Below are 24,213 nucleotides of genomic sequence, written 5' to 3'. Positions count from 1 at the left end.
TTTACATGACATCTTCATGGATGGTGATCTTTAATTTTTAAATATTTTTATTAATAGTTTTTTTTTACCATGAAATAAAATAAATCTACATTTTGACTCTTACAATGTAGCCTTTTGACTATTCCCCACAAATATATACCCTACCATTTGTGGCCCGGGGTCACAAGTTTCAAAATAGTGCTATTCATCAGATATCAGTTAAGAAAGTTGTTATTGCAGTAACTTACTCAATACAGTGGGAGCACTGGCAGTAGGTCAATGTGTGTTATATGGGCTGTTAAATCTTTTATAGGCAGTAAAAACGATAAATTAATAAAGTTTAATTCCCATATGGTTTCCGAATTCCCATTTGGTTGTTTTTTGGAAACCAATTAAAAATGCTTTAGGAACGTTGTCGAGCGGTTCTTATTTTTTGGGAAACAAAAAGTAACCTTCCCAGAATGTTACTGGGAGTTTTTTTTATGAAACAACCTGAAATCACCTAAAACCTGACGTTCATTGCTATGCGCCCTAAAGAAAACGTTCTGGGAACCCCCAACATTTTGTTAATTTTATTATGGATCAGGATTTGAACCGGTAGTCGATTACCAATCTTTGTTTTTAGGATGAAGAGATTGTGCGCCGTGTCTTGGTGGCAGTAGTGCGCTGCGCGCGAGGCTCTCCGCCGATCATTCGTCACGGTCAGAGCCGCTATTTTGGGCGGGGAAAAAGAAACCCAACTAACACTCCAGCAGCACTCAGCAGACGAGCAGCAGCAACTCTGCACGAGAACCGGGGACATATCTTGCAGACGAGGAGCACTGGAGAAAACAGAAACATCTTAATCCAAGCAATTGCATTGCCTTTAGGATTTCCCATGATTTGGATGTCGGCTGACCTGGTGTGAAGCGCTAACCAGCTCAACTTCTGTTTTTTGGGGGGAGAAGGAGGAACATTTCGGCTTCATTTGTGTCTTGTAAACGGAATGAATGACCAAGACAAAGGTTGACACCGGTTCCCCGACGCATTTTGTCTCGTCGAAGGAGAAGAGGCAAAAGCAGAAAATGGAGAGCAGCACCGGCGAGCTAGAACAGCCGCAGCCGCAGCACCAACCGACACAACAGCCGCCGCCTGCGCCGCCGCTACAAGTTACCGAGAAAAAGAAAATACACCGGGCACCGTCTCCTGCACGACCCAAAGATGTGGCCGGCTGGTCACTCACTAAAATCCGCGGCGGTATCGGCACGCCGACACTAAGCGTTAAACCGGGGGCCATTTATTTAGGTGGCCGCGTGTCCAGACGCAGCCCCGTTACCGGGAAAGACGCAAAAACAGAAAAGAATAAACCAACCGGCAAACCCGCGCTGTCAGCGACCGGTGCTCAGAAGAGCAGCGTAAAGTCTAATAAAAGCGGCCGGAGAAAAGTTTCAGATGCCAGCATCGGATCGGATGATTTAAGCAAGGACTCCGGATGCGCACCGGGGAAACTCTCACCCACCGACAGCAGTTCCGAGCTCTCCGACTGCGCCTCCGAGGAGAATAAAGTCTCCACAGACGCGCTTAGTAGCGACACGGAGACTAGCAGCCGCGGGGGGATCGACGGCGACAAAGCGGCAGCTGAACATGGATTACTGGACAAAAGTGGTCACACCAAGACCAGCGCAGAGAAAGAGCGACTCTCGCTGGGGATGGAGACCGCAGAGGGGAGCGTGTCCCCCGGGGAGGAGCGCTCCCTCACCTCGATGGACAGCAGGATGCCCGCCAGCACATCACTGGCCTTTTCAGACCTGACCGAGGAGCTGATGGACGGCATGAATGAGGAATTAGTCAGGGAGATTGAGGAACTCAGGTCGGAGAATGATTATTTAAAGGTAATATCATGGATATATTCTCTTATGGTATACAATCAAAGCACATTTTAAATGGGAGTAAGTTTTCCACCAAAAGTTCATTGGAAACCCAGCTATGTGTTGGTGCTTTGAACAACCAAGAAGCAAAACACTGGTCCAAACATCCTTTCCCAGCATCAAAAACCTCCTAAACATGTCACTAAACCAAACTTAATCTAACAAGGAAATTTGCTAAACCTTCGAGTTTTGCTAATCTTTAATCTAACTCCACATTTAGCTTTAGGCACACAGTAGGTAATTCTGTAATGCAATATAAGAGTAAAATGCTTTCAAAATCTTTTGTTTTTAGTGATTATAGTTATAATTAAGTATAAACTTAAAATACACTCAAAGTGAAAACGTTATATCAGTGTTTTAATCAAATAAAGAGGTACAGTTACACTTTTAGACCACCTAAAACCAAATTACTGAATCATATCAAGGTCAGAAGAAAAACCAGAGGTGTTAGAAATTTGGTCAAATGATGAATAGCTGATTTGTCTTATAAAAATAAAAATATTGTTTTGAAGAATTAGTAGCCACACCAGTTAAGATAATACAGATTATTCTGGTGGAAACTAATAAGAAATGTTTGAATCCTTTGAGTAACTAGTGCAACACTGCCTGATATCATAATCTACTACATATGTGTTTTTGACATGCCAGTGTTTCTCATTAAAACTGAAATACTGTATTCACTCATCCTGCTGCAAGGCATAAGATCTTTATTTACTATTTCACGGGCTTGTCTTTTCTCCGGAATTACTATGAGTCATATGTAATATATAAACAGTGATTCTTTTGTAATTTCTGTTTTCGTAAACTATCACAAGACCATGACGAAACCAAATCTATTCATCTGTCATCCCAAATATAAAGCGTTAAAATTCCCAGTGTAAGCTGCACTTGCACTGGTGTAGCTGGAGTAATGCAGCTGTGTGCACAGATGCTGCAGCAGTGCACAGCGCCCGCGCCCACTTTTCACTCCATTGTTTATCCGCGCGCTCGAGCACGTGACGCGCGCTGCAGTAGTTGACCTATATTCACTGGAAATGTGTGACAGCACGCGGTGGCCCTCCCTATCTATCAGCCTGCATTTCTTACACGTTTGAGGTATAAATAGTTTATTTGGTTTTGCAGCTATGTGTTTTCCAAACATGGCGCTATTATGTAAACTGTGTAGTAAAATGGTCTCGAGGAAAATAATGCAGCGTAATGATTCTCATGCAGATGATGGTTCAGCGTCCCGAGTTTACATACAAACGGAACAGTGAATCCTAAAACAAGATGTACAGTGAACATACTGTACGGTATTGTAGTATTTGTGTCATTTTGTTGTTGGCTGGGATCATGTGAACTTGTTTATATATCATCTTTATTACTGTCATATATTTTAATAGTGATTATGGACAACATAACCCAAACATAACACATGGGTCAACTTTAGGGAACTGAGATTTATACATTATCCAGAAAGCTGAATAAATAAGCTTTCTATTGATGTTTGGTTTGTTAGAACAGGACAATATTTAGCAGAGATCCACCTATTTGAAGGGGCAACACAGTGGCTCAGTGGTTTGTGCTGTCACCTCACAGCAAGAAGGTCGCTGGTTTGAGTCCTGGCTGGGTCAGTTTGCATTTCTGTGTGGACTTAGCATGTTCTTGGCGTTGTGTGGGCTTCCTCCGGGTGCTCCGGTTTTCCCCACGGTACATAGACATCAGACATAGATAAACTGAATGTTTTCCCATACTGCAGCTGGAAGGGCATCTGCTGTGGAAAACAAATGCTGGATAAGTTGGCGGTTCATTCCGCTGTGGTGACCCCTGATGAATAAAGGGGCTAAACCAAAGGAAAATGAATGAATAACACCTATTTGAATATCTAGAATCTTCAAAAAAGTATAAATACTGATAAAATCACCTTTAAAGTTTTCAATTTAAGCTCTTGGCAATGCACATGATTTATCAAAATGAGCTTTTGATATATTTACAGTTGGACATTTCCAAAATATCTTCATGGACCATGATATTCACTAAATATTCGGTCCCACTTTATATTAAGTGGCCTTAACTAATATGTACTTACACAGGAAGTAATAGTTTGTTACAATGTACATATTATGTAAATACATGTATTTACTGTGTACTTATGCTTGATTAAATACATGCATGTAATTACATCTGTAGTTAACTTTTGTAATTACATTTGTAAATACACTGTTGACCATCCCTTACACCTTAACCCTCCCTTAAACCTACCCATGCCACCAAACCTGTTCATAACCCAACCTCTATCCCAACTCAAAAGCACCACAAGTGTTCTCAAATACATTATAATCACAGTAAGTACATTGTATTTATTTTTTTTTATGTAAGTACACAGTAGTTAAGGACACTTAATATAAAGTGGGACCTATTCTTATGATTTTTGTCCAAGGTCACATTTTTTTAATCGGTTGGTTAAAAAGACCCACCTCTCAATGACAAAGGTCCAGAATTTGTCCCATACATGAGCTCATTTATCCTATTTTGATGGCCAGTTTTTTATCTGCCTAATAAATTGTAATAGGCTAGTTTTTAATTTAAAACTTTAACAGATTCTAATGATATATGATCTAATATGTTTTTTTTTTATGTTCATTTATTCTAAATCTTTAGGATTTTTTGGTACACCAAAACATGTGGTTATAATGACCATCTGACAAACTAATCCAGCAAAAATAGTGCTTAAAATGTCATTAAAATGCAGTATTTAAACCTGACAAGTAAATAGAAAATGAACTGCAAAAAGGTCCACATTTTGAGAAAAAAGAACCACCCCTGTCAACAGGCTGACTACAGACAGGCCTTGAGTACAAGTCAGGGTTCAACGTTAAGTATTATTTCTACTGGCCCGAATGGACCAGTGGTTCAGATTTTCACTTGCCCCGCCAAAGTTTTCACTGGCCCCACCAAAAAAAAGTAAATTGCTATTTCTTAGTCACATATTTTAAATAATGTGTCAAAAATAAAGTCTGTGAATCTTGAATTTAAAATTTTTAGAAATATTAAAATATTTAGCAGTAAAATATGGCAGTATGGAAAATGTGCAGGCATTTTATTGCAAACGGTTACTGACTTAAAAGTGAAGGCAAACTATGCAAAACATCACTTCATTTTTTTCGTCGTGTTGTACCCATGTAAACAGATGTTTTCTTTAGCTTCATAATTTGATGTGGTGGAGTTTACATGTTCTCCCTGCCTTCGCGTGGGTTTCCTCCGGGTGCTCCGGTTTCCCCCACAGTTAAAAGACATGCGGTACTGGTGAATTGGGTAGCCTAAATTATCCGTAGTGTATGAGTATGTGTATGAATGTGTGTGTGGATGTTTCCCAGAGATGGATTGCAGCTGGAAGGGCATCCGCTGCGTAAAAACTTGCTGGATAAGTTGACGGTTCATTCCGCTGTGGCGACCCCGGACTAATAAAGGGACTAAGCCGACAAGAAAATGAATGAATATGGTGTTTAAGACTTCACAGAAAAGGTAGCATTCAAAGACTTAAAAGCACAAATTGTTTCTCGATTCTAAGACGCAATCGATAAATAGTAGCAGGCAAATTGAAATTTAGTGACCCGATTGGGCCAGTAACGATTCTGTCTACTGTCCCGAGCATCTCTCACACTGGCCCCGGGCAGAATCCTTTTTAATCTGTTTTTTTTAAATTTAAATTAGAGTCAAAAGTTTTACCTAAACATTTAACATGATCAACTATATTTAGAACTTCTCCATTAACTAAGATATCTGAGCAACGCTCCTCCTTTTTCTTAATTGAAAAAACATTGCCACAGTTTTACTTACGTTGAGGGTAAGACATGAACAATATAACTAGTCTGAAACTTTCTTGAGTGCAGCAGTAAGTTTGTTAGCAGCTTGTTCTTTGGTTTTTGTGTGAGTACATACTACTGTGTCATCTGCATATGAAAAATGTGTTTTGGGGCCATCAGAAATGACTTACATTGTTCCTACATTGAAGAAAAGTCCTGAAATGTTCTTCTATTTGGCTGAAGAAAGAAAGCCTTAGCCTAAATATCTTGGTTAGCCTGGGTGAAAATAGTCAGAACATTTAGTTTTTTGTGTGAAATATTCCTTAAAATGTGTTTTCACACTACCCTTGATCAGTAGCATCTTAAGCACTCCTGAAGAGACTCCAGTGTGAACCCATATTTACATCACAATATTTAACTCACAATGCACTACTTGTGTGTGTATCAGGACGAAATGGAGGAACTTCGCTCGGAGATGCTGGAGATGAGGGACATGTACTTGGAGGAGGATGTTTATCAGCTTCAGGAGCTCAGACAACAGCTGGATCAGGCCAACAAGACATGCCGCATCCTGCAGTATCGCCTCAAGAAAGCAGAGAGACGCAGCATCCGCGTGGCCCAGACGGGACAGGTGGATGGAGAGCTCATCCGCACACTGGAGCAAGACGTCAAGGTTAGAGCCATACTGTGTAACTGAGCACTTCAGCTGAGGCGAAGACACACTTGCATTATTTATAACAGATAAAACCCACCCCACATATTCTTCTAGATAATTGATAGCAAGAGCTTGCCTCAGACTTTAAACTGAAACGACCCCTTGTGAAAAAGAAATGCGCTGAATGTGTACTTGCAGTGCATTTCAGATCTTTAAAGTATATTATAAAACTGTACTTAAACATAATACAGTATTTATGAGATAAAACGCAATGCAGCTTAATGGCACTTGACGAGTTCACATTCATGACTCTTTCTTAAGTAAACTTGTAAAAAAGTAGTCAATTGTAGGTCTTATTAGTTCTTATATTTTTGTTTTAATACACTACCTGACAAAAGTTTTAGGAACAGCAAAATAACTTGACTCCCAGTTGATCATTTGGTATCAGAAGTGGCTAATATGAAAGGCAAAGTGCTCTAGATTACGCTCATTTTACCTAAATAAAAGATCATGCCTTGATTTTTAACTATTAGGACAGTAAGGACTTAGGTCTTGTCACTTATGAGAAGTATGAGAAGGAGCTCTATCCTGCTGAAGAATCTGCCCTCTCCTGTGGTTTGTAATGTAACGGGCAGCTCAAATTTCCAAGAGAATCTTAGAGAACGATCCAAGAGAACGACTGTTTTGTCAGGTAGTGTAGACTCTTACTTTAAAGAAGCTCTTTGGTGTGTTGACAACCAGTAAATTTAAAATCAATATATATATATATATATATATATATATATATATATATATATATATATATATATATATATATATATATATATATATATATATATAGTTTTGAAAAAATGCAAATGAAACATATTTTAGTTTATTATAAACACTTCCCAGTTCATATAACTGAATAATATGCAATATTATTATATAATAATGTGCAATATTTTTTAAAACAAGTTGTTCTAATTAGATATGCATTGTAAACCTTATATAAAAACTAAAAACTTAGTATTTAGCATCATGCATTTTCAGTTAATATACTCAACATCATTCTGCATCAATCCACAGATATTATTTATTTATTTATTTATTTACATTTTTTTATAATTTTTTTTTTCAAAATTCTGTGCAGAAATAGCAAAAATGTCAACAGATATCTATATAAACCCATAACTAAAAGACAAAATGAGTAAATTCACTACAAAAGTTGTATCTTAGCTGCTTGTTCAAGCTACTTATTTTAAATGAGTTTAAACAACACAATTCTGGAGATTTTTTTGGAGGAGACCTAATTTTTTATGTTCAATCATAGCCCTGCTGAAAAATCCAGCTTAAAACAGCCTAGGCTGGTTGGCTGGTTTTAGCTGGTCGACCAGGCTGTTTTAGATGGGTTTTGGCCATTTCCAGGCTGGTTTCCAGCCATTTCCAGCCTGGTCTTAGCTGGTCAGGCTGGGAGATGACCAGCTAAAACCAGCTTGACCAGCCTAGCCAAGCTGGGAGTCCAGCCAAAATCAGCTATATCCAGCTTAAACCAGGCTGGTCAAGCTGGTTTTAGCTGGTCTTGGCTGGTCATTTTCCAGCCAGACCAGCTAAGACCAGCCTGGAAATGGCCAAAACCCCTCTAAAACAAGGCTGGTCAACCAGCTAAAACCAGCCAACCAGCCTAGGCTGGTTTAAGCTGGATTTTTCAGCAGGGCTGCAAACATTTGTCCTTGAAAATCTAGGAGACTGGGGTAGGTGTTGGAATAACACTGTTGTGAACCAGGTTAGTAATTGTACTGTGGTGTTAGTAACTGTACCATGGAACTATACTATACCAAAGTTGGTGACCCAGGGGTTTTACATACTGTACAAAAAAGATGTAAATGGCGGTGGGGGTTGCAATTACGGGAGTTTTCCGAGAGAAGAAACAAAACAAAAAAGGTGGCGGTAGATAGGTCTGAAACACCAGGAAACTCCTGGGAAAAATAGGGGTGCTAGCAGGTATGTGTTCAATCCACTTAAATTTGTTACATTAACATAATTGATTTGTATTGGGACAACAGGAGTGATATGTGTGGAACCCATTTTACAGTATATGGAATTGCATATAACGGTGTACTAAACATTTACAAATAACACCTTTAAAATGCAGTTATTAGAACTCAACGTTGAAGTGTGCTTCTTTTTCGAGAGGCGCTGTCTGAATTCAGCAAGCGAATTTCATAAAACATCCCATGATGTCTGCGGTCGCCTGCAAGATCATACTTTAGCCTGCATGTCATGCACAACACATGGCCAAGGACACAATACTTCCTTTCTGTGGCCTGTCAGTGAGAAGAGAAAGAGCCATGATGTCATTGCCTCGCTGTCTGTATTCCTCTTTTACATGGCTGATTTGTGTACTGTAACAGAGGGAGGAAAAGAAGGGAGTGTGGTTTCCCTTGCCAAGCAAATGCTGTGGCTCTTTGTGCTACCGAGACTGACTATTCCGGCGTTTTAACAAGTAACACGGTGACATGCTAAAGTTTTACCACTCAACACAGCTGGTAAGGATCAGAGGCAGTAGCACACAATCGATGAGACGAGAAGCACTGGAGGGGGAGGGGGTCCTGCGAAAAACATCTCGGCCTCTGCTGAATTCTTTAACTGCTGACAGGAGTCTCCAAACACAGGGTCGATTGTCTCCCTATGCTACCAGTACAACCAGGTCAAATTACACAGATCTTCCAAGCGCTTGTGCATTCAGCTGGTTGAAGTACTCCAATGCCACCGCTGAGACGGACATACTGTGCTTTAAAATTCGCCCAAAAAAGAAAATTTACTCACTGTATACCCCCTCAAGTGGTGCCAAAGCTTTATGGGTTTGTTTTCTTCTGTTGAACACAAAAGAAGATATTTGGAAGAAAGCTGGAAAACTGCAATCATTGACTTTTATAGACAAATACGTTGGTAACAGGTTTTCAGTTTTCTTCATTTGTGTTCAAAATATCATAAAAACGTAAGTGTGAGGTGTGAGTAAATGATGACAGAATCGTCATTTTTTGGTGAGATATCCTTTTAAGGAGAAAGAGTATTATTTATTTAAGTTTAAGCTTAGCATGACAACAAAGCATTTTGAATATGTTCAAGCCACAGATCAGAACTCATGGGATTTGTACAAATAGGACCTCAATAGTGTAATTTATCATTTGCATGTCTTTTTAGAAGATGTGATTGTGTAAGCTTTTTTTGAGAGAGTTTAAAGCAGTCAGACTCGCGATGACGTTTGTAGCTTAAAGGGTTATTGGTAACACTTTACAATAAGGTTCTTTAGTTAATATTAATTAATGCATTTACTAACATGAACAAACAATGAACAATACATTTACCACTGTATTTGTTCATGTTAGTTATTGTTAGTTAATGAAAATACAGTAGTTCATTGTTAGTTCATGTTAACTTATGGTGCTTTAACTAATGTTAACAAGCATGGACTTGGATGTTAATAATGCATTAGTAAATGTTCAATTATAATTAATAAATGCTGTACAAGTGTTGTTCATGATTAGTTCATGTTAGAAAATGCATTAACTAATGACCCTATTGTAAAGTGTTACCGGGTTAGTTCATTTCATTGTATGAACGCATGACGTTTGTAGCTTAAAGGGTTGCCAAGCCACAATTGGTGGGTGGTGGTTTTAGGGTGTGGCTTAGCAAAGGGTCAATTCCTTGGCAGGTCCTTCGCGGGTCCTTGAATGGTTCTTTTCCTTTTAGCAATGAAAATTTCCGAAGATGTCGGTTGCTTAGTCATTTTGCTGCTTGTGGGTTAAATTTGGGGGCTCAAGTGACCGAGATGTAAGCAAAAAAAAATGGTCATTTTTGAAAATAAAAGATTATTCAAAATAAAAGAACGTTCAGACTCCGATAATAAGTAAAACAGAAATAATTAATGATTTCTAGTGCGATTTCTTGCATGATTTCTTGTGTCTCGGCCCTGTACCAATTGACCCAGGGACTAGTTCCAGGCTGCCTGGTGGTTGAAGACCACTGCTATAGATATATAGATGGCCCTGAGACATTTAAAGTCCAGAAAAGGAAAATTGTCAAAACATTGTCAAAACAGTCCATGTGAAAATTGTTAAAAGGACTTTGATCGCCATATTGCCTGTAAATGCTCCATAATGTTATGAATGAGAAAACATTGGTGAACACAGTTGTTTTTCTTTTTTTTTTTTGATGCCCAAAAGAGTTGGAGACCATAATGTAGAGCAGATCAGCCTGAAGGATTTCTTTTGTCTGACAAGTAATTTAATAATAATAAAAAAGACTACCTTGTTCTTCAGTGTTTGGATAATCAGCTGTGAAACTTAATTTAAACTCAGAAAACTGGACTGACACAGTTTCAATTTACTAGAACTTTTATGTTGAGCTGCTTTGACACAATCTACTTTGTAAAAGCACTATATAAATAAAGGTTAACTGAAATAAAAAATAGTGTTAATACTGGATATTGGATTTTAATAAAATCTCTGGAGGATGAAGGCAACAGCCATTCAAAATTAAATGAATACAAATAATTTCAGAGCTATGTAATCATGTGCTGTATGGTAAGTAAAACCCTTGATTTGTGTGGTATTTTGACTTTTTATTGCTCAGCACATGACTCTCTTATGAACTGTTGTTCGGTACTTTCCAAACTCACAATCGCTGTTCAGAGGTCAGTGATTTTCTGACCTAGAGGTTGTGCAGGACAAATACTTTTTTCCCCTCGGACTTACTGTCATGTAAGAGTTTCCCATGTTCTCCGTGCTCTTCCCATCTCCCTCTGGTCTCCTAGGACGAGGGGGAAGGGATGATGTCATGGTCAGGAGGGGGGGTGGGTGAACGGGGTTGATGGAGAATCTCAATGTTTGTAAGATCCCTGCACCATTTCCTGCTCTCTGAAGCACTGGCCTCATTTCTCATCCAATGGGTGCAACTTCTCCCAGATCTGTCAGGGGAAGGACGCAAATCTGCTCCACACCTTCTCATCAGCTGCTGCGGTCAATTGGGTTGGGAGAAACACTGTAGCTTCCTCCATGTCTTTGTCATGGGAACAACAGCTGGGAAACAGAGAGAATGACTACAGCTGTTGGAAACAGAAATGATTATTTAGATCTCTTTATGATCAATAAATTCGGATAACCTAATGGATTAAAAATGAACCACTTCCATTTTAACTACACTGTGAAAAATTCTGGGTTTCACACAATCCCTACATGTCACAACACAAATCGATTAAGTTAACTTAATCGTTTTTACAAATTTAAGAGGATTGAACAAAAAACAATGAAGTTTTTCCAAAAAGTTTTGTTGTTTTAACCTATTTTAAAGAGCTAGTTTGAAAAAGGCATTTTTTTGGGTGTATAGAACTAGTTTGAGGAGTAGTTTTCTGCTTGTTGCCAGATATTTAAAATCAGATGTCATGAAGAATTGCACACCCAGTCCTAATGGATGATTTTGGCAGATGTTAATCCAAGTGTCCTGCTTCAGAAAATGTTCTAAAAAACCCGCCAAAAACGTACAACTTAGATATTACATGTGTGATTTGTATAAGCAATCTCAATATTTCTCAGGCTTTCAGACTGTTCAGATTAGCTATAATGTGCTACTGGTATAAAACGGTAAAAATGTCTGTTTTTTTATCAGATTTATCTAAGACAAAATGATATAAGCTAGGTGGATTGTATATCTCTGTAGTCTTTGCATAGGCCATCAATTGTCTCATTTACACAATACATCTAAGATAAATTTAAAGAGATAGGAAGAGAACTCTTGGTCTTGGTCAGACCCTGTGATAGTTATTTAACACATAGCGAGCCGTCTATTAGTAATGATGATTTTGAATTCTGTCATATATACAAACGTTACTTTATTTAAATAATATTTTAATTCTTAAACTATACACCAATGTGATTGTGCCTTAGATGTTATCTTGTGGTCAGATGCGTAAATTCATTTGGCATGCAAACTCTGATGCATTATGAGCATTTTCTAGCTGTAGAGTGGTTGTAGACTCGTTATTGCTGTGCATTGTGGGATTGATTGAGTGCAAATCATAACGTCCTCTATGGTTTCTGACTCCACTAAAAATGGCTGCGATTCCAGATACAGCCTTGAGGTTATTGCACAATAAATCTGAAATTTTCGTTGTGTCAAAAACCAGGTTAGATTCTTTTAACTTTTCACATCCGAAAAATCGTCTTGAGAGGTGTTTTGACAGTTCAGAGCCACCATTCAAGTTAAAAACTACTTTGGATCTTCACCATAGACTGTAAAATATATGGACGTAGTATCCGTGACGTCACCCATAGGTTTCTGAAGAGCGCAAATGAGGCTACAATAAACACTTCAATTATAGTCTGTTAGTAAATGCAAGACTATTGATGAAATTCAGGCATAACACTGTATGACAACACTACTGTTCTAGAGCCTACAGCTAATCAATCTGTCAGATTCTGGAGGGCATTACAGCTCTAAAGAACATTATAAATGATCTTAAATAAAAAAATACATTTATAGAGATGGTATAGAAGTGTATAATTTCACTCACCTAAGAAACGGAGGCCACGTGAGTGGTTTGTGAGCACAATTAAGTGCACACAGCATGCCATATCATCTGATAATTGTAGGAAATAATCCCAAAAGGCAACCGACTGTGTAAAGAAAAATTAACCAAAGCAAAAATACCATGTATATGCTGAGTTCATCGGCTAATTAGCCGTAATCAGCTGAGGTGGCGAGACAGCGAGCAGCAAGACCTAGCTATTACTCAAGTGGCCACGCCCTCAATTATGCAGACTTAATATAACTTGATAAAAACAAAACAGATTAGTTATGAAAATATTCATGTATCAACGGTGCGTACGCACAAAAACTTTGCGCACGCCAGATTTCACGCTCACGTTTGGACTTACAAACAATGAAATGAATATGAGTGTGCGTTGGTCCACCTCAACTTCATGTCTGGCATACGTGCATTTCTTGTGTGTGTCTGTTTTTTTCCATTGGCGACTCCTAGAGGCGGGCGAGGCAGTGGCGCAATAGGTAGTGCTGTCGCCTCACAGCAAGAAGGTCGCTGGTTCGAACCTCGGCTCAGTTGGCGTTTCTGTGTGAAGTTTGCATGTTTTCCCTCCAGGTGCTCCGGTTTCCCCCACAGTCCAAAGACATGCGGTACAGGTGAATTGGGTAGTAGTGTATGAGTGTGTGTGTGAATGCGTGTGTGGATGTTTCCCAGAAAAGGGTTGCGGCTGGAAGGGCATCCGCTGCGTAAAAACTTGCTGGATAAGTTGGCATCAAATCAAAAAACACATCAAAGTATCTTTGAGCCGTGCAATGGCAGCTGTTTGGGACGGGATCATCTGCATATCTAGCAGGTATATAAGGTTTCCATACCATACAGTTAACCAGCCAAACATCAAAGCACAATTTGCAGCAATCGCCGGTTTTTCCAGTGACTGCACGCACATTGCTACAAAGGCGCCATCTGAAAATGAATTTGCATACTTGAATCATAAACATTTCCATTCAATAAATGTGCAAATAATATATAATGCTCAAATACGCTTAACATAATACACACACTTATTAATGATTCCTGCTTGTCTTCCTCGTGATGAAGAGTAGGAAAAATCTGATATGTAGTGGGGGAAAGAAAAAGAATGAGTTCATCAGACTCTGGATTCCAATCGGATTCAGGAATGACTGTGTCAAAAATTGTTGCCATGCGCTTTATGAGCTACACCACTCTGTCTGATGACTGCTTAACTATCACTCTATAAGCTCATTCCAACGAGGTGTCCAACGAGACAGCTAAACTCTCCCACTTTATTTTGTTTTGTTATTAATTCCGAAGAACAAACTTGCAAATAACACCGCTTTTCTCCGGTCTACCTCCAATAGCAGCACCTCCAATTCACATTCTGTTCAAAGTTTCTCTTTTTGCTTGCTTTTGCCATTGCTTCTTCGTTGGGTTTTGCCAAAGTAGAGTCATTAGCATATTCATACGGGGGAGGAGGCAGGGAGGTGTTTTGCGCTTGTGAATGTTGCTGTCAGTTTCACTTTAATTTGGATGTACAAAGAGAATATGCGTGGGATTCGGTGTACGCAGTGTTTCATACATCTAAGTTTTTTACTGTGTACGCACATTTACAGCTTTGTGCGTACGCAATGTTTTAGAATGAATTCAACGCAAGTGTTTGTACATGAGTCCCCTGGACTTCCTGGAGCCAGCCCCCCAAGGCGAGTCGATGAATTGCATTTTTAGTTACTTCCTTATTGGCTTCCCCAGATAGAGCGGGAGGTTGCCGCTTGATCTTCACAAATAAATACGGAAAAAAAATGCATACAAAAATTTCGAACTAAAGTGTGCAAAGACCTTTTATCCACTAGTCCTATTTTACTGCTTCATTTTTTTATAACCAACTATTCCAAATCAAACTTTCAGAATATAACGTTTGCGAAAGATAAACAAGTTTTTTTAAGCTTTTGATGGTGACATTGCAGAGGTCTTATTCATTTATAAACTACATTTACTGTGGTTGTGCAACTTCTGTGATTTGTAAAATGAATTATAGTTACTTAAATATGATTAATAATGGAAAAATGAACTTTATTGTTGGAATGGAAAATCCTGTTATTGAGGTGGCCAGGCTGACAGATTTTGGCCTACAAACACCAAATACGTCATCACTGCAGCACTGTATTTATACCCCAGCATATGCGCAAAACTTGAAGTACTTTTTGGGATCAAGGAGACCTTAATGGACTCTCCTGTGCTTATAAAAGAGCAAATGATTGGCTAGTCAGAATGAGAATAATAAAGAGGAAGCAATGGTGACAGATGCTGATAAGCGAGGAAAAATATTGTTTGGTCAGTTTGGCCTTCGCCTGTTCCCATATCAGCTGAGCAGCAGCATCCTGGAGATAAGAAAGAGACACATAGTAATGCACAGCTCTTCATCTTGGTTTCCTTCTTCTCAGCCAAACCACATCAGGGATTCTAGGCAAACTGTCTCCTAAAGCTGCCCTCTCGCTTCATTATCATCCATGTGAGGAGAGCACGCATAGTCATCCATGTGCTACATTCACACGTCAAAGTCAACTCAAATGGCCAGCTAGAAAGGCAAAGCTTCACGCTAAGTCTAGATCTTAAACGGAGGAAGCTTTAGAGGAGGCACATTTGAGATAACATGGGTCTTTTTTTTTCTAGAATAAAACATGAGAAGCAGGAGGAGTAAAAGGCTGTTCACAACAAGCACGATAATGATAAGAACAAAATAGAGTTGTAAAAACTGTTCTGAATGTAGAACAGAAGAGTTAAGAGCATAACCATAATGATGAAGATATAGAGAAATTATATTGTTGCAGTCAGAATTACTTTTTTCTCAGCTAATAAATTATAAAAAAACTGACAAATTAAAAACAAACATCCATAAATTAGCAGATTTTATTTTTGCCCATTCATTAATGCTTTTGAATTACATTATGGGATCTTAATCTTAAACTTTTAACCTTGAAAAAAAAAAAAAAGACTTTTATTAACATTTTATTAGTTTAAAGTGATATTTTGTCTGTATTGCTGGGCTCAACGATAAGGACTGCACGATGGCCTGGGGCCATTATGTGTGATGCCCGGGACAGTAGATAGGATCATTACTGGCCCGATTGGGCCAGTGCTGCCTTGTCGCTAAAGTTTAATTTGCCTCCTACTATTTATCAATTGCGTGCAAATACAGTCTTAGAATCGAGAAACAGTTTGGGTTTTTAATCCTTTAAATGCTACTTTCTCTGTGATGTCGTAAGCACTATATTGCTTTTTGGTTCCTTTTATCTGATTGCATGTTGTGAGCACGTTATTTTTTTCCATAACAACCAGTACAGCGAATAGACGGCAACATCAATTGATGATGCTAAAAGAAAAGGTTTTTTTTAAAAAAGTTTTTGGAAGCAGAAATTGCAAGGGTACACCACAACAAAAAAATAAAAAAATAAAAAAATGAAGTGATGTTTTGTACAGTTTGGCGGGTCAGCCACTTTTGTTTTTCAAAAAAATACCTGCACATTTTCCATACCTCTAGTTTTGTTTGCATAACACTAAGAATTTTGCTCATTATACATTAACATTTTTTAATATTTAAATTCTAGATTCACAAACATTTAAAAAAGGTTGTGGCTAAGAAATAGCTATTAACTTTTTTTGGAGGGGCCAGTGAAAATATTGGCAGGACAAGTAAAAATCTGAACCACTGGTCCAAACGTTGAACCCTGATTGGTGTTGTATATTATGGTATATTCTATTATATTATACATTATATTATTTCAAACTACTAAATTGTCACTAAAAGTCACTTTGCTCAACTGTAGAGTTGAATTTTCAACATCAAAAGTCAACAGAGCACAGATCAACATCCCATAATGCAATTCACAACTGTAAATAAACAGAAGTAAACCCTTGTAAATCACAAAATACAAAAACTCTTAATTAAGAGATTTTTTGTAGTATAGATAATTTGTATTATTACATTAAAACATTGTTAAATAAAGATTCATGTTTCAGATATCCTAGTAGCAGAAAGAGGACATCTTTAGTTACAATTGTCAAATGAAAAAGCTTAACTGAATATAAACTAATTTTGTCGGCGCCAATAGCCTACAGTGTGTCGACACATGCACTACAGTCAGATACCAGGCTTGAGGTCCTATGCCAATCTTTCCCCTATTTTAGCTCCTCACATTTACCTGTTTATAATCTCCAATGTCTTAAAACATTAAAGTGAAAACCAAGCATGGGCTGTTATAAGCTTGTGATGGTATGATAACCTTGGATATAGAACACTGCTTTAAAATAATTTTTTTTTAAATGTCTTTGTAAAAACGATATTTTTTTTTTACACATTTAACACTGTATACAGTATTTTATTTTTACAATTTTCAATTTACAATTTTAATATTTTGGAACGGTAAGCATGACATGCTAAATAATTAAAATAAATGTTTGACTTCTGCTAGGTTTATTAGTTTTCATAACATAATAACACACTAAAAAAAACCTTTACATATACTTAGGAGCAGAAATTTGTTGCGGTTTTAAAACCTTGACTTTTCCAAACCGCACTGAACCTTGAAACCGGTTATCGTCCCATGCCTAGTGAAAACTTATGAAAATAATAACCCAATGTTATAGTTCATAACTGTGAATGCAAATATATTTATTGTATTTTTATATTTCTAGTTATCGTGCTTGGTGTGAACGGGCCTTTAAAGTCTCCATTTACTTTGCCCTACATTTTTTCTCAATAAATATTCTGTGCTGCATTGTATTAGTGGTGTAAAAGGGTGTGCAGATGCCATTTATGTTGACTCTACTACTTGCTTGTCAGTTTCAAAGCTAGGATTTGTAAAATTAACCCAAAGTGATTTATAAGCGGAGGCAGAAAATGGACTGGCAGATGTGTTTGAACTTCAACATGTAGTGAAACAGTGTTAATGGGTTTCTTTTAACACCACAGTATTTGGTGCCCTTGGACTGTCCTCATATGCTCATCTGAGCTGCATGTGTGCTTAGAGGTTAACCAAAGGGCAGCTTGCTTTTTTCTAAGAAGTGTATGGTTGAGTTTACAGCTCTGTCGCACAGATGCTACGAGATATAGATCTGGAGGGAAGTCATTTAAAACGGCCATTTGCACAGCAGAGAGGAGGAGCAATCCTGAAAAGCAGGATCAGAGAGGAGTGACACACACACATAATCAAAGTCAAACACAAACAAATTCCACACAGCCATTTACATAGCTGACCAAGATCTGCAGACAAGCAGTCATGATCACATACAAAGAGTCTTTGATGGGTCGGGTCATTACCATCCTTTGATTTCTGTGTTTGGGCAAATGGTTAAAATATGGCAGTGTGTTGTGAAGCTATGGTGAGATGGTGGACAAAAGGGGCATCTAAACACACAGATATGTGCTATACATTTTTCTACCTTACAGACTGTATTCTGTCCCTTCTGTTCCCAACCCTGCACTCAAAAAATGTTGTTTGCTGTTTCTTCACACGTCTTATTTATAAAATTCATTATAAAATGAGTTAAAATAACACAGTTCTTGAGTTTTTTTGGGTGGGAAACTTAATTGTTTTGTTTTTGATCCACTTAAATTTGTAAAAAAATTAATGATAACCTAAATCCTTCATGTTGTCCCAACACAAACAGATTGTGTGGAACCCAGCATTTCTACAGTGCACCCCTAAACCCAACACTGCAGGTTTACATTTTCATTCTCTGTGACTTATGAGCCGTTTTCCTCGTGGGAAAAAATAAATGTCCCCCCCCCCTTTATTATTTTTTTTTACTAAAAATACTTGAGGAAGATTTGGTCCCCACAATTTAATGAATAGCAGGAACACACACTCACACAAAACTGTTTTTCCTGTCAGTCTTGAGGTGTCCATCTTTGCATGTAAATGCGACAACAGGCCGTGACATTGTCAGACAAAAGCAGGTGGGTGTCATTCAGCCTGAATAGAGAGGGAGGAGTGAATGCAAATAATGCGGACCAACAGACACTTCTGGAGCTCTGATAATTAATGCTTTTGTATGACAAATACTAACGCCAAACTACCATTAAACCCTGGTAGCATTTAAATATGGTTTAAAAGCATACACTATTAAAAAATGCAGAGTTTCACACAATCAATTTGCATTGGGACAACATGAAAGACTTAAGTTAACTTATTAGTTTTCACAAATTTAAGTGGTTGAACATAAAACAATTAGGCTGTCCCCAATAAAACCTCAAGAATTGTGTTGTGTCAGCTCATTTTCAATAGGTAGTTTGAACAAACAGCAAATATTTTTTTTTTAAATGGTGTATATACAGTGCTCTGCATATGCAAGTACTCCCCTCACAAATCTATCTTTTTCATATTTTTAATAGGAAGCTATGCAATTCTATATTTGTGCATATAGATTATATATCTGAAGCTTATCCAGATACTGTGATTAGACCCACCACCGTTGTGTCATCAGCAAATTTAACGATGACGTTGGAGCTGTGTTTCGCTGTACAGTCGTGTGTACAGGGAGCACAGGAGTGGGCACCAGTGTTGAGAATCAGTGTGGATGATATCGGCGCGCCGACCGGTTCATTATTAATAAATATTATTTCCCTTTAAACATGAATAGGCGGTTCATTCCGCTGTGGCGACCCCGGATTAATAAAGGGACAAAGCCGACAAGAAAATTAATGAATGAATAAACATGAATATTTCTGTTATAGGCTGAAGGACCGTGTAACATTATTTTACCCATATTTTAAAATACATGAACGTTTCAGATACTTAAAAGTATTTTTAGTAACTCTGCAAAACACCATCAAAATAGCAGACTTATGTAATACAGTATATTAATAATAATAATGACGAGACCTAAAACAAGTTTTTTGTTGTTGTTGCGTGTTACTTTTGCAACGCTTTTATTTATTTTTTGTCATGGCTTAATGTTAGTGGCCAGAGACAGGTTAAAGCTCCCAGTTCATGTTTTATGGGAGCATTCTTTGTTATTTAAGGACGTTCTTTTCCTTTACAAATTACATAATAAGGACAAAGCAGGGGTCCCTGTATGTACGCCAGTATGGGAAGACTTTTGGTCTTATGTGACAATGTCTTGTAACACATTTTAAAACTACTCACCAGGTTTTCGTAATAATATTGTACTTCTGTCCTAGTAACCACTTTATCATTTTGGCTTTACATTTAGTAGGCCACAATTTAGTAGGCCACAAGTGATCATTTGTAATATGTGTTTGTATTATTTTGTAATGAACCATAAGAAAACAATAAAAAACTTGAATAAAAAATAAAAATAAAATACAAAATAAAATAATAATAATAATAATAATAATATTTATTTAGTTAGTTATTTTCATTCTTAACAGTTTAGATTAAAAATAAAGTGATTTATTATACTATAAATCACTGTAACATAACAACAAAACAGTCCTTTACCACTTTATCACACTGACTACAGCACAATTTGGAGAAAAAAAAAACATAATAATTGTAAAATTATTTAAAAGATTAAAAAAAAACAAAAAAAAAAAAACAGTGGAGCTACTGTAACATAACTAAAAAGTATTTAAAGTTATTACTGTCACTGTTTAGTCAGATTTTGTTGGGCTGCAGACAAGCTTAAAAGTTAATAATAGGTCCTGAAAAAAGAGAATCTAAAGGAAAACTTGACAGAACAAGCCAGAGATGCTGTTGGAGTGATGAAGAAATGGAAAGAATGAGAGGGGGATCTGATATGAATTAGAGCGTAGTAGTGTTGGTACAGAGGGGCATTGTGGGTACCCAGCTGCACCTTGGCTGAAATTCAGACACTCGGAGAGGAGAAAACTCACAAACGGGGACTGTATTTCTCCTCCCAGCCCCTCACAGTCCCCATTTACCCCTTTCACCGACTGCTGCCCTCTCTTTTTTCATTCATCTCACAGAAACCAACATCCTTCCTTTATTTAGAAACATAGCAACATTGTCAGTAGTGAAACATAGTCTTGTGTTGCTAAAATGGCTCATTTAACATCATTATGTGTGTGCGGTATAGCTTGGTTTGTATCTGTTTGCCCAACACCAATAATTGGCTCCTTAAAAGTGAGTGCAGCTTTATGATCAACTGCTTTTAATGATCTCTCCACCACTTTCAGGGAGACATGGATCATCAATGTGTAACCCAAACATTCAATAGCTGGCATATTCACAAGCTAAAAGTGGGAAAATGGGGGAATTTTTGAAGCAATTAGTAACTACTGAATGGAATTTTTCTAATTAGTGTGTACTAGCAGAACACCAGCTATTTTTAGTGGATTAGAGTGTTCAATTAAATGTGTTTGTTATTATTTGTCATTATGCACACTTAAATATGATCATCTAAAAATTTTCAGTCACTTTATCATCCATATTTATTCTCAATATTTATGGTAAACTATTAACTATGACCAGAGTTGGGTGTAACGCGTTCCACAGTAACACATTACTGTATTGTAATTACATTTTTGGGGAACACAGTAATATAGCGAATTACATTTTAATTTTGCGTAATTAAAGTACAGTTACCAAAGTCAATGTAATTGCGTTACTTTTGCTACAAATATAGTGTTTAGAAGAAAAAATGCTTCTTTTAAATCACATTTTCCACTGCAACGTCAGTTAATAAGCATGTACCTTTAAATTGTTTGAGAACACAAGTTGAGAACACATGTTTCTGTCGGTTGCTTCTTCGACTGGAAATACAGACATTATTTTGACTTCATTGAGCGGAAAAACAAAAAAATATTGCTGTGAGATGTAGTCTATGTACAGCCTAAAGAATTTTCGACTGCTTTTAACTTGACCTGCAACTTGTTCAAGCACTTGAATAGAAAGCCTACTAGGACAACTCTTGTTACCAAAAAGGACATCGGTGCCCAAAAACATGACAGCCCCACTCAGCCTAAACAGGCTAAATTGGATTTTTGTGCAGGATCGGGAGTGAAGGTATCTTCTGAATGTGAAGAGAAGCGTAGCTGCTTACGGGGCCGTTCACATATCGCCGCTTTTATGCATGCAAGTTCGTTATTTCTAATTGAGGCGCTCAGCTTGCGCACACATATTTGGAATGCATATTGCGCAAGATTGCATTTTCCAGGTGCACCAGTAGAAAACCGGAAGTCATACAACCAGAACTGACCAATCAGCTTCATGCTTTGTATGGAATATACACATTAGACTAATTACCTCAGACAAACACAGAACACCCAAACACTGCAGTGCTTTTGCATACTATAGATGTCAGTGGTTACAGGTATCCAGTTTTCTTCATGTCTTCTTTTGTGTTTCAGAAAAAGGTTTTAACAAGAGAATGATGAGAGAATGTTAAGTATTGGGGGAACTCTTTAAGCCTTTTGAATATGTCAAGCTGCTGTGATCAACTCATTGTAATGTTTTTCAGTGAATTTTAATTTACTGATAGAGCTGCAGTTTATTTAGTATTTTAGAGGTGTATTTTATATGTTTTAAGAGTAACTTCAAGGTATAGTAATTAGTAATCTGAATACTTTTTACGTGAAGTAATTAGTAATGTAATCAGATTACAATTTTCAAGTAGTAGTCAGTAGTTTGTTATTATCACTTTTTAAAAGTCACTGGCTATGATTTTTGCCTAAACAAACTTCTAATTTGCTGCTTATACGAGTTATATATAATAGTTATTATGGTGGATTTGGGTATTGCATATGATCTAGAATACTGAATATGTAGTTTATAAGTAGTAATAAACAGCCAATATCTCAATAACAGCCATAAAATAAGCCTAATAATGAATAAAGTACACATTAAATCAAAACTTACCATATTGTATTGGTTAGCTCACACTGAAAATTTTGTAGTGAACACTTTATCTGTGCATGTCTTAAAGAAAATACATTTTTTCGCTCTTTTTATAATCTAAAATTTAAATCTGAAAAATCTGTTTGTTTTCAGTTGAATTCTCAGATTATGTCTGTCTGAGGTATTGGACGTGGTTAACATCTGTCAGTTTTGACAGAGCTATGACAACAAACAGGCAAAATAATGAGGATTAGGTGTCTGTTAGGTTCTAATAACCCTACTGAACCTCTTTTCCTGACCTTTCTGAATGAAATGCCTACTTTTTCATCCTCTTCAAATGTTATCACTCGATTCAATGGACGTTATCAGTTTTTATAAGCTGATAAATTCAGGGCAGTAGGCTGTTATCATCCATCCACGTGGTTAATCAGCTATACTAATAGAGAAGACTTTAGATCCAGATCTGTTTTTACATTACTGTGATGGTTGGGTTAGGGTTGGAGAAGAGGTAAACGTTAATAAAACACAATTAATGGGAAATTGAATAAATAATATGAATAATTCTTGTTAACTTCTGCCAATAGTTTTATGTGCTCTATAACTGATTAACCATGTGGATGGATGATAAAAGCGCAGAAGGCCCCTACTGGCTCATATCTATCTGCTGATAGCGCCCATTCAACGAGTTATAACATTTGAATCGGCTGAATATTCTACATCCAATTAGCTTGCAGTAGTAAAAAACAAGCCACGCCCACTGTTTTCTTTTGATATATTGTTCCACTAGGAACTGCATCACGATACAAAATACAAAATGCAGCTTCCGATTCATACAAACACTAGTGTTACCATTTTTTTCTCTTACTTTATTTACCCTCTTAACATTTCATTTATTTACCAATAGTGCCTTTGAAAGCAGTTTGCAGAGTATCTTTGGTTCACTCTGTTAAACATTATAACATTCTAAACGTATAATAGTAATGTTCACCTTGCTGTTTTAGGTGGCGAAGGACGTCTCCATCCGTCTGCACAATGAGCTGGACACTGTGGAGAAGAAGAGATCTCGTCTGGAGCAGGAGAACGAGGAACTGAGGGTGAAACTACAGGATCTGGAGGTGGCAAAGCAGGTCCTGCAAGCTGAGATGGAGAAGGCCAGAGAGGTGAGAGACTGGCGATCATTACAGGCACTTTCAGGGGGATTTAAAGGTTTCCCGTGGGCTTTAAAATGAACTGTAGATTTTCAAAAGTGTGATGACTCATGAATTGTGGCCTCTGTGGTACAATGCGTAGCTGATCTAACAGGAAAGAAGCGTTGTGTTCTGCATGATGACAACAGTAGAAAGATGCTGCCAGGGTGGTCTGGGTGCCCACCAGGGCATTGCTTTGTTGCTAATAAAGCTTATCTAAGTGGTTGTTAGAGCATTTTCTGCATGATATAAGGCATGAAAGGTGGTTACTGGGTGGTCCAAGTGAAAATGTCTTTAATGATATTTTTGTTCCTAAATAGACTCAGATTCTTCCTTCTGTG

The 24,213-nt window shown here is 37.5% G+C and overlaps 1 protein-coding gene and 1 long non-coding RNA gene across 6 annotated transcripts in view; both read left to right on the top strand.

Annotated features, from left to right (window-relative positions):
• The first annotated feature begins 721 nt into the window (after positions 1 to 721).
• The window catches only part of mtcl2 (microtubule crosslinking factor 2), a 92,314-nt gene continuing 68,822 nt past the window's right edge, over positions 722 to 24,213 (top strand). For all 5 annotated transcript variants that reach the window (XR_012399001.1, XR_012399000.1, XR_012399002.1 and 2 more), the window contains exons 1-3: positions 722 to 1,850; positions 6,120 to 6,344; positions 23,687 to 23,845. Coding sequence is in view for 2 of the 5 variants with exons in the window: in XM_001338326.10 (XP_001338362.5) it covers positions 969 to 1,850; positions 6,120 to 6,344; positions 23,687 to 23,845 (1,266 nt within the window). In the remaining 3 variants the exon portion in view is untranslated. The remainder of the gene's footprint in view (positions 1,851 to 6,119; positions 6,345 to 23,686; positions 23,846 to 24,213) is intronic.
• On the top strand, positions 8,174 to 13,000 carry LOC141380642 (uncharacterized). The gene is made up of 2 exons (XR_012399003.1): positions 8,174 to 9,594; positions 9,841 to 13,000. It is a non-coding gene; the product is annotated as an uncharacterized lncRNA (long non-coding RNA).

The sequence above is a fragment of the Danio rerio genome, chromosome 23 (assembly GCF_049306965.1).
Source record: "Danio rerio strain Tuebingen ecotype United States chromosome 23, GRCz12tu, whole genome shotgun sequence".
In the NCBI taxonomy this organism is placed as follows: Eukaryota; Metazoa; Chordata; class Actinopteri; order Cypriniformes; family Danionidae; genus Danio; species Danio rerio.
The sequence above is the reverse complement of the archived record's forward strand: the minus strand, read 5'-3'. Positions and strand labels throughout refer to the sequence as shown.